Genomic DNA, 12,020 nt, shown 5'->3' with positions numbered 1-12,020 from the left:
AACTAAATCTCAGAGAGGTCAGGAATGTATTTTAAAGACTAATAGATAGACGGGATTTACATCAAGTATAACATCGGTACCTATAGCACTGCTAAGTACCGTAGAAAAGTGCCCATATCTTCCACCCTGATTCCATTATATATGTAGTTAAACACAGATAAAGCTATAAAGGGAGGTAAATAAAATCAGGAGATCACAGAGGTGGATCAGCCAAGCTCAGTCTTTCCTTTGCTGCTGCTAAATCTTGCAGCGTGATCTCCGGGTGGCAGCAGGAGCAAGACCATGTAAGTATGGCGTCACGCATTTATTTCTGTCCTTCTCAAACAGAGTGGTTTAGAGCCACCAGTCAGGCACTGCTTCCTCTGTTATGTAAACCTGAAGGACATCCATGATGTCAGACTGTTCAGACACTTCAGATCAATTTTAGACTACAATTAAAACTAGTCCTAGACTTAAACATTTTCAGGTGGAGAGTCCTACTAGTTATATTATGATGTTGGTATCAGGTTTCGGACCCAAACCATGCTGATTTACTCATACTCGTACTCATAAAAATGAATTGATACCAACATTCTGATACCAGCTGTAACGCAAGCCAAGTGTACACTGCTGCGCTAATGAACAAACACAGTGATGGAGACTCTGCTCATACAGAGAAGAGTTACTGACTCTGTGACTGTCGGACACAAAGCCACTTTAAAGATTCTGGCTTGGCAGATTCCCACCAGGAATACACTGTGTGATTTTAGCCCGTTTTAAACACACACACAAACAATCATGACCGCTTCCCCAGTACAGGTACAACTAAACAGGCGAAAAAAGTCGACATTTCCTATCAAAGATCATCTGTGCCGACTTTACTCTGTTTGACTGAGTAAAATAGCGAGGTATAAACAAAAATATGGTGATTTTTCTTTGGTAATATAGACTGTAGAGAGACCATATTGTCCTACTGTGTACATCACTGCCTGGCTTTAGCTTCCGTGAGTAGTGTTAGCAGCGCTGCTCAGTTTCTCTAAGCTCAGTAATTGGTGTGCAGCGTTCTTTTGAATGAAACAGCTTTATTTAAAACTGTTCGTAGACAAAGCTGTCTGTAGAGGCTGCGTTTCACATATAAATCGTATAAATTTCTGTATACAATGGTCTATTCAAAGGTACAATTCGAGTCACCAAAGAACAAGATTTCTAAAATCGCACAGTGTATCTATGGCTTTATAGGACATGAACTGCAGCTCAACTCAGCCAAACAAAATACTCCCAACAAGACGAAAAACTTGAAATGTAAGCTCTTCAGATGCATTAGCCTCGGACGAGATTTCTGCTGTCACTGTGCTACAGAGACTGCTGTTGAAAAAGAGAGGCGAGGATCTATGACTTGTACTGTGACAGCTGCACAGATGCTTTTCTCTTCCCTCTCTTTTCCACTTTTCCAAGTTCTAAGTAGGTTACTCAGTATGGTATCAGACTCAGTATCAGCAAGTACTAAAAATATGTACTCAGTCTGAAAAAACTAGTTTTGATGCATCAGGACAACAGCGCTGTCCAACAGGACTTCAAATTTTTTCTACAGGATTGTATTTTCTCATTGTGTAGACTTGTGTTAAGTGTTAAGGTCATCGAGAATCAGAATATTTTCTTTCTGTACTATGATACATTTCGAGTGAAACACCATCAGGACGTGTCTCTGAGACAGCTGAGCACAAGGTGGGGGTGGTGAGAGGGGGACTTTATACATGATATTATTGGTTAATAGTATTTGTCCAGAAGACATTTTTGAGATGGGCAAAGGCTTTTACATATTGGTGGAAGATTACAGGAAAACAACAGTTCTGTGTTTTACATGAACTAACAAGCTAAAAAAATTAAACGTTTTGACTTCAGGATGACTTTAAGTTTATCGTCCATGCAAAAGGCAGTGTACTGACCACTGAACTTGATGTATCCCCTGTGAAATGATATGTTACTATTTAACTTTCTTATTTCCAAAAAAACATCTGTAGAAAAAGTATCGCGATTTCCGGCTGCAAGGAGTTCTGGACTCGACTCTGAACAGCAAGATGTACGAGACGGTGAAGAACAGGCTGATGCTGGAGGAAGCTACAGCTTCTGTGCGAGATGGAGGAATGCTGGGGATCTCAATGAAGGACAGTGATGAGGAAGACAACTAGACACCACATCGGTGGTCATGTTTATCGCAACCTGTTGAAACGATGCATGTACTCTGTCCATCGTGCTCACCTTCCTCAATATTTTTTACTGTTGAGTCGTACAACCGCTAAAGGGACCAACTTCAATTATTAAGATGAGATGCTAAAAATAAACAAAAAATTGAAAGTATCTTTAATGTTTGTCAGAAGAATTATGGTAACAAAAAAAATCTATTCAAAAGCGTTTGGTGTTTTACAAATAATAATGTCCAAAATTCATCCCTGAATGTTTCGAAGCAATATGGAGTACTACTTGTAAACAATGTGGCGTGAGATGGTTAGGAATAACGCGTTGTGTCCCTGTTTAATGCAAATGTGTACGGCGCTTCTTATGTGTAATGTAAATACATGAATGGTACATAATTGTGCATAGACTTATTACTTTGTTTCTTTTGGGAGTTTTTGAGTGTATGCCAAATGAATTGACAATGTTGTATTTAAGTTGTTTCAGTTGTTAAAGGTAGCGTTTCTATGTGGTACACTTCCACAACAAATCAAGTCAGTCACAGTATCTTTGTCACCACGAGGGAACAGCCATCTTTTTTTAAAATAAGTTGGTAATAAGTTGAGATTTTAGAAATGCAATATATTCCCGTAGCTTCATTGTGATATACTTTGACTAATGTCAATAATATTTTTTATGTTTTTAAGTCATTTGCAATTTATAAATATGTTATATTTTATCTATTCTGCAATTGCATAACCTATTTGGACAAAACCTTGAGGGTGGTCTATCTATGTTCTTTCCGGCCCTTTCTATACCATTCCTAGAAATGAGCTGTCTCTGTCTGGACAGTAGAAGCCAGTTTTGCTCTTGGCCACTGTTGCTTTGTGAAATATCTGATGCTGTGCATTGCCCTTTGTGCAGGAGGTAGCATGTCCCTGTTATCCAAACACTTTCCAAAGCTCTTGATTTTGTCAAAATTAACTGATGGATTCATCTTGCTTCTGCCTTATGTACATCCACAAAAAAAGGAAAAATAAAATTGGCTTACAGTAACTGAATTAAACCGTTCTTACACAGAATGTGGTTTCATTAACTGTTTTTAACATTCTGAATTGTATAAAACATATCTTTGGCAATCTTCAGTGTTCAGAATGTCATATTTAGCATAAACTCTGCAAGACAGTGTCAGCCAAAGCCTAGCACTTTGAGAATTCTAAACTATGAACAAAATGGGACAGTAAGAGTAAAAGGTATTAGTAAGACATACAGAAATTAAAAATTTCAACCTCTTAAGCTGTACATCTTAAAATAATCAACTGACAAGGATTACAATGGGTAGACAGAGCTGTCTGTTTTAAAACTCATAAGGACAGGCAGAAAAATGCCTACTCAACACCTGCTGAGCCTTCATTACTGCAGCCTTCTCCTCACCCTCCACCCTATATCATCCTTCCAAACCCCCTCAAAAAAAAAAAAACACCATTCTCTTAAGGAAGTAAGAAAGTCTGAGATTAGCACTGTGGGATTAAGTCAAAGCTCAGCCTCGGTAGCTATATTACAGACCACAAGGAGATTGAAAGAATGGTCAAAGATCATACCCCGTCCACTCCAGCAGCAGATCACCTCGAACAGATTAAAATTACTTAAACCATTTCAAAAAAAAAACAAAAAAAAAACAAATCAGTCCTGTCCTGAAGATGAGGATTAGAGCACCCAACGCCCCAAATGGAAAGAACACAGGATATCTTAATTATTTCATACAGAGGTCAAACCAAATCCTTCCTAGAAGAGCAAATGCTAAGAAAAACAAGATTTAAAATTTGCCAGCTTAATGAAAAATAACAGTACAAACCATAAGTATTTTGCCTAAACATTTTGGCACACCCATAAAGACCACCCCATAGAAAGCTTAAAACATGAAACCTTGCTCTCTCCATCAAAAGTGCCGGCTGCCGTTCACAGCTCTATCGCAGAGGCTCAAGTGCTACACACAGATACCTTTTATTGGTGCATGTACTGGATGTGGCGCAGTAGTGCGTTGTAGTCAATTTCCTTTAGTAATTCCTTCCAGCACTACATACACAACTTCCTTTAGTTACACAGTATTAGACACCAGGCGATTCACATTGTGAAGTATAATAAAGGCAAAGTGCTCCATCTGACACCCCTGGAGCAGTGAACAGTGCAGCACAGGGAGAGAGAGACTTTTCATCTCTTTACAGCCTCAGCTCACAGACTCAATTTTGCCTGTTCTTCAGCAGCAGGGCACAGGGCAGAGAAAGACTAATGAGAGAGGCCCATTGTTGGAGTGTGTTCCCCCGGCCTGCCACTGTGACCTAATTGCAGGAGCGTAAGCTTTTGCCGAGACACCGCTCTCATTCTGATTTCTGTGCAATCAACAAGGAAGACTGAAAGAAATCGCTGCTTCTCTCTGAGCCGGAGTGCCATGAGGGCCGACTCAGATATCATACATTTAATTTCCTCATAAATCCCGTCGCAGTGCAGCAATTTTGTGAGAGAGAGTGCCCTGCGACAGATTAATAGACGAGGAGATTTATTCTGGCACGATCCGAGCTGCTGTGGCTTTTAAGCTCCAATCAGGTTAGGAAATGGGAATGATAACGGTCTCCAAATAAAAGATTCTCCAATTGACCGGCACAGCAAGAACTGGCCCCAGGTTCGCACTTGCATGCGTGCAGGAGGGGGGTCCAGAGGCGAGGACGCTAGCGAGCCCTGACATCAAACACAGCATGCGGCCTCTGAGCGGATGTGTTGGGTAAATGAAAAGCAGAAACTGGTGGAAACAAATACACGGAAAACGTAGCATAAGATCACGTTTGTGTGCCCATGTTGCGTTCGACTTAAACACTTCATTTCGAGGCCAGCGGAGTGGATCGGCACCCGCAGTGGTCTGACAGATGTCAACGTGAGGTGACAAAAACGACATGTGACTCTCACCTAGATGAATGTTTACTGAACAACATGGTTGAGGGGGGGGCATGGCTGTTGTGTGCATAGAAGGCATCAGTGTCACTGCTTTCCGTATAAACAGGTAAAAGTCAGATCCCTTCAATAAGGGCAGCTCAAAGCCTCTTAGACTTTGGTGTTTTTTAATGCCTACTGACAACCTTCTTATCTCCGCATTAAGAAGGGAAATACAACAGGACTGATTAACTTTTTTCATCTTTTCCATGAAATGAATAGCTTACTGTTTAAAGCAATCGCACACTGTGTTCTGGCCTTGACAGCAGTGCCTCGGGGGGAGACAGAGTGAGAGAGAGGAAGAGAGAGATGGATAAAGATGATGATAATCAGATGATCTGCTTCCCTCTTTAATCAAATGTGCTCTGGGAGATAAACAGTGTGGCAAAGAGAATGTGTTTATTCTAAGGCACATATTAACTGTCCCCTATCAGCTTAACTCCACAGAAGAGCTTCACTGGCCACTTTCCCTTTACTGCCCATTCAGGCTCCTTCTGGAGCAGAACTTTACCCAGAGCACTATTAAACTCAGTAAAATCACTAACACCTGCACACAACCCAGATAGCAATTTGTCGTTGATTCAACAGTGAAATATGTTCACAAACGTTGATTTATGGTCAATGTTGGTAATGACATTGACTCAACGTTGATATTTTGAGTGATTTTTGATGATGAAAAGTTGATGTTCAATCAACATTGATATAAGGGACACATTTCAACATTAAAAAGCTGATGCTGATCCAGCATTGAAACCCAGCTGAATACATTTTTAAAAAATTGCAATAGCATCCTGTGTGTCATTAAACTCAAGACAACCTAACCTTTTTAAAAGCAAAAATCAGAAACATCACTTCTACATTTGCTTGCTAGTTAAAGCAATTTAAGGCTCAAGTATTATCATTTGAAAATATTCAGAAAGGAATAAAACCTTCAAATAAGTGAACTAGGCAGTTGCTGTGAGCTCCTGAAGCTACAGTTATAACAAGCTGGTCGAATTTGTATTTAACTTGGAAAAGGTGCAGAGGCCAAAAAGGACAACACAGTGGGTAATGAAATGGACCCTTTTCACACTTCCATATTCAATGCAGCAGATGTCATTATAGCAGGTTAAACTACTGCTACAGCAACAGCACCATTTACAAACGATAATGTAAAGGACACACATCTTTTTACATTAGGTATTTACCTAATTTTTCAAAAGACACTGTTCGTTTGGTGAAGCTTTTTTTGTTTTCAGAGCAGAGCAAGCGTACATTAAAAGCAGGCTATTGATGCCTGTTGCTTCAGCACTGGATAAGCGAACAGTACAGATTTAAAGAAAGTAAAAAGATGTCAGTGAATAAATGAAGTGTAATCTGTGACAATGGCTATAAATAAAAGAAAAACTGGTAGTATTATACTAATTAACTAACCTTTAGTAGATTTATATGACTGTCGCTGAATTGAAAACAGAAGTGTGAAAAGAGTCTAAAACCCTGCACACAGAAGACTGGAGGTTAAATCCCTATCCAGGCAGCACTGCCATGCAGGAATAAAAATCTCCAGGAAGGTCTTCAGGTAAATGCTGCACTATTGTAAGTTGCAGAGTTAGAGTGCACTACTTTAAGCTGAAGAGTTAGAGTGTCTGCTGAAAGAATTGAGTATGCTTTCAATGTTAAATCAGCACTGCTCAATCATGAACACAGCACAATTTATCAATGTTAAATCAACATTAGTACTAAGCAATTAGATAAACGATTATTTAATCATCACCAAGTGCTCTTGTATCAACACTGTATCAATGTTCAACATAACAAGCAAGATCAATGCAAATTCAATATTACTATCTGTGTTGATTTACTGGTTTTGTCAAATCTGAAATCAGCTTTGTTTCAATTTGTCATTTGCCAGTCCTCAAATGTACACTGCACACTAGTCAGTTTACTGTAATAGCCCCATGGTAATAAGCTAAAGGGCTGAACAATGCACATCAAGCCCTTATCAGCAAATTACGTGACAAAGATTACAAGCTGGGACAAAAGCCAAGAAGTCTCTGACAGTTCAGTTTTATATTAAATGCCATGCTGTACATTGAGAAACACTCTAATTAACAAATGAATAATGAGGAACAACAATCCACTTTGTACTGAAATGTACATACTGGCCTGTTTGACAAGAATTTTCTGATAACCCGAGACGCAAAGACAAACAGACAAACAAATATGCTTCAGTTCTCCTTAAAGTGGATAATCAGGCCCTTAAGCACATTCACCTCATGTGCTCTGCAGCATCATGCAAATCAAGTATGTCCCTCATTTTAAATGCACCTGTTTGTTTGGCCTCCAGTGAATATGCTAATACACAGACTTGCTCATGCAGCCCTGGCCGTGTTCTGCAGTAAACCACATCTCGAAAGGCAAACAAGGGCCCTGCAGGACCAGAGGGGACGTCCCCTTGTCCACTTTGTGGTTCAGATCTAATTTGGTGGACAGATGAGCGGCTGAGGACGCAAAGCCGGCAGAGGGGATGCAGGGACGCGCAGGTTACTCTAACCTCTCCCTCCTGTCAGCCCTCCTTACCATTGTCCTGGGAGAAAGAAAACCTCATTCAGACCCTTTCGCTCCCAGCATCAAAGGTGCTTCGGAGCCCCCCCTCACTTTTGGAAAGCCTCCGCCATTCAGAACTAACATTATGGAGAACCTTCAGCGCTCGGGTGAGGGTCAGAAAAATAGAGAGAGATGAAAAAAGGAGCTGGAGCCAAAGTGGCAGGAATCCTCGCTAATTGAAAGGAAGGAGGGAAAAGAAAAAGGAGAGGAGGGAAGAAAGGTGGGCTAAAAGACAGTTTAAAAGCAGAAAAGAGCTGGCAAAGAGAGCAGGCAGCTGACAGAATGCATCGTGAGGGCTGCAAGACACTCTACACTTTACACACGAATGGAAAAAAGCATGAGCTAAGAATTAAGTGACTGAATGCCAACTTGTATAGATCTGTGTGTGTGTGTGGATCCTGAAGAGAACTGAACAGACAGGCAGTGTGTGTTGAGAGAGTGGTGGGGAGTGGAGGTGAGATACACAGACTGTGACAGGCTCAGGGAACGCAGGCAGGCTTGGGGACAAAAGTCCTGGCTGACAAAAGGACTCACTCACAGATCCATTAAAGCAGCCAGTTTTGCAGTGCGCAGGAGCAGTGTGACAATGTAGTGTTCCCTGTTTATCACCACACACTCTGAAAACTTCTCCATCTCTTTTTTTTTTGCTGACCACAGCAATCAAGGAAAGTGACAAAAAGCACCGGAATGTACACTCTAACTACCAGAGTTCTCTACATCACTCCACAGTGCATATGAAATATGTGCAAACTACAGTATTACGTGAAAATCAGAGAACACTCTTCATTCATCTAATTTCCAGTCAAAATAGCCATTAAGGACAAGTTATTAATTCTCAGGAGATATTTCTGAGGGGATTAGATATAAGATAATACACTTGTATAAGTAAGGGGAAATTCAGAAGAAAATAAATGAAAAAAAAAATAAAGATACAAAGAAATTATGACTTCTATCATCCCAGCAAGACCTCGTAGACCACCCAAAATGTCAGATAAACACTACCTGAAGCTTTCACTTTTGAGAGAAAAGAGAAAATCAAGCTCCACTCTTGCTTCAGATCTGAAAAAAAATCCACCAGTGTTTGTCCATCGTTCCACTATGAGAAGATGCTATGAGTCTAAAAGGATGTGTAGCTGCCAAGAAACTTTTACTGAAAAAAAGGAAACAGAAAAAAGAAGAACGATTGCAAATCCAACAAAGAAGCTGCTGCTGTTGTCAGAACAATGGAATGTCCACCCTAGAGCTCAAACCTCAACATCACTGAATGTGTTTGGGATTACTTGGATTGTGTAAAGCAGAAAATGCAACCAACATCTAGATCTCTGAATAGCTGAAAGTAAGTCTCGCAAAAAGAACAGAGGCTGTAATAAAGGCAAAAGGTTGGCACACTAAATACTGAAAATATTGAAATTATATTTAGTTTTTTCTCTGACATATGTTTCAGTGTAATTTTCTGTTAAATATGTTTTCTGCTTTTTTTCCTAAGGCTGCAAAATGAATAGCTTGAATGTAATGGCCATTTTGACTGAAAATAAATAAATGAAGTGTGGTCTCTGATTTTTACACAGTATTTTATTTCGCTCTTAGCCTTTTTTGCAGCCCAGACGAAAAACTGCTTCAGAACAGAAATTTAACTCCACCACCACATGCTACTAAGAACAGTGGTGCACATTTAATTTGACAAGTTGGAGACCAACATCAATGGGGGGGGGGGATAAAACCTACATACTGAAATTCAAACTTACAATTTGGTAAATAAAACTTCTACTACACAGTTCTCAAACTTTTTGAGCCACGACCCCCCAAAAATGTAGTTTGTGGTTTGTGACCCTCCCCCGACTTCCCAGGAAGCCAAATTACGTGTTTTACTGATTTTCTAGGTGAAAATAAATGATAACAACCTCTATAGAGAACACCCTTCTGCACATTGTAATGCACAAAATACACAAATTTGCTAATTCTATCTTAAAAATAATAAAATATAAATTGTGGCCTGTGCAAAGGTTATGGCACATTTCACACTGTATGTTTTATGTTTTTCCAATATGTTAAACACAGCAAATAATCAAAAATTGTGCACTAATATCTGCAGCAAAAAATACTGTTTTTGAGTTTGTTCTTGTAGAGAATATGAACTTACTGACAGCTTCCAAACCCATGGAAGTACACAACATTGGTGACTATAACGAAACAAAACAAAAGCTATCTGTGTATGACTTTAATTTGGGTTTTATTGGAAATATCTTATGGATCATCTCTTAGGAGAAAGATGAGATCCGCTACAGTGACACGCTTGCGGCCACATGCCACCCTTGGGTCTTGCGATCTTGCTCCTCTTTTGGCATGCAAGATGTGACGGCAGACTTGTCATTCTTTGAATTGTAATTAAGAGAAGGCAGAAGGACTATTTGTTGGCAGCACGGATGCTGCTCAGCCATTCACTGACAGACATAATCTATGCATTTGTATGTGTGTGTGTGTGTTCGCATTGTAACAGCTCTCTGCCCAGCCAAACATGATTTGGCATGTGCTCAACACTACACACATATACAAAGACCCCTCTCCTCTTGCTCTCTATTATGACAAAGGCTGTTGTCACCTTCTTGAGATTGGTAATTATGATGTCCTTTACCCACAACAGTGTTTATTTGAAACACTTTAGTCTCTTCTGACTAAATGTGAGATTAGATTCACAGCCTTGTTAGTCTGACAATCAGTTTTGAGACTGCAACTGTTCTAAAAAAACAACATCCAATGAGCCCTTTTACACATACTCCATAGACACTATACTGTACTGCTCAAATGACAATAATGTAAGCTCATTTATGTAATTTCCAATCAAAACTGTTATTTAAAAGCAGAAAATGTTTATATTTACAGAACATTAGACAGAAGCCTCAACAACTAAACAGATGTTTTTTTTTCAGTTTTTAGTGTGCCCACCCTTTGCTTTTACAGCAGGTTCCATTCTTTGCAGTAGATTTGCTTTCAGGTTTTCAAAGAAATCTGCAGGGATATCTCTTAACTTTCAAAGTCTTAGAAGTTGATTTCACTTCTGCTTCTCATGAACCAAATAAACCCAAAAAACATTTAAATACATGATGTCCTGGCTCTGGGGTGGCCAGTCTACTGTTCTGAGAACACCAGCAGCTTTACTTAATTTGCTAATTTTCTTCTTTTTTGTCTGTCTCCTTTTCTCAGTGAGGGCTTCTTGATGGCTGCACATCCTTTCAGACCCATAGTGTTGTCATCTCACAGTGGCGGGATGGACAGAAACACCTAAGAACTTTTGAAACAACAGTGGACCTTTTCTCAAGGATGAAAGCTTTAAGTAGTTTGTCTGATGGTGGCAGTTTTGGTAGTGTACCTGGTCTTGCACGGCTATAATGAGTGCCATTTTTCTCTATATCTTCCTTACCCAAGTGCGTTATCTTATATCAAATTCCCTCAAACATGTCCTGAAAAATCAATAACTTGTCCATTCATGAAGGGTGGTCTACGACATCTGCCCAGCACTGTTTTGCTTCTTTGCACAAAGTTCCAAATCGTGTAAACAGTACCACACACAGATGTAAGCACGCTCTACATTTTCTACTGTGTATAAATGCATTTACTGTATTGATGCATTTACTATGATACTCTCTGAAATGGCTACTTAAACGTATATGAGGGTGATCATACGGTTATATTTCATATACACATACATACATCATCTAAACCGCTTATCCTTCTGGGTCGCGGTGGGGTGCTGGAGCCTATCCCAGCTGTCACTGGGCAGAAGGCAGGATACACCCTGGACAGGTCGCCAGTCCATCGCAGGGCAGACAGACAGACATACACATTCACACACACACCTAGGGGCAATTTAGCACGTCCAATTAGCTTAACTGCATGTTTTTTGACTGTGGGAGGAAACCGGAGTACCCGGAGGAAACCCACGCAGACACGGGGAGAACAGGCAAACTGGTTATATTTCTATAATATAATAATATATTTCAACTATTCGTTAAAAATAGCTATTTTTTGTTAAAACGCTGTTGATACAATTAGCAAGACAATCACACACCTTTTCCACCGGTGGGACAGAAATGTTATTGTTAAGTAGTAATGAGCAGAGCGCAGATTGAGGAGGCGTGTGTTAAATGAGCGCATGTACCTGTCACCATGCTTCATTTACTGATTTGGAAACAGATGGGTTCATAAGACTTTACAAAACTTGTCTGTAAAGAGCTGCCTAGTGTGACATGTCGCAAAACACATTGTATGAAGGTGTCCCCTGGCTTATTCTTCTGCTTCTT

General features: G+C 39.9%; 1 protein-coding gene across 4 annotated transcripts in view; it reads left to right on the top strand.

Annotated features, from left to right (window-relative positions):
- The window catches only part of cadpsa (Ca2+-dependent activator protein for secretion a), a 192,120-nt gene extending 188,900 nt beyond the window's left edge, over positions 1 to 3,220 (top strand). For all 4 annotated transcript variants that reach the window (XM_036559375.1, XM_036559372.1, XM_036559374.1 and 1 more), the window contains one exon: positions 2,001 to 3,220. In XM_036559375.1, the coding sequence (XP_036415268.1) occupies positions 2,001 to 2,168 (168 nt within the window). In that variant the 3' untranslated portion in view covers positions 2,169 to 3,220. The remainder of the gene's footprint in view (positions 1 to 2,000) is intronic.
- Positions 3,221 to 12,020: the final 8,800 nt, after the last annotated feature.

This window comes from Colossoma macropomum, unplaced genomic scaffold (genome assembly GCF_904425465.1).
Source record: "Colossoma macropomum unplaced genomic scaffold, Colossoma_macropomum, whole genome shotgun sequence".
In the NCBI taxonomy this organism is placed as follows: domain Eukaryota; kingdom Metazoa; phylum Chordata; class Actinopteri; order Characiformes; family Serrasalmidae; genus Colossoma; species Colossoma macropomum.
This window is presented reverse-complemented; position numbering and strand designations above follow the sequence as displayed.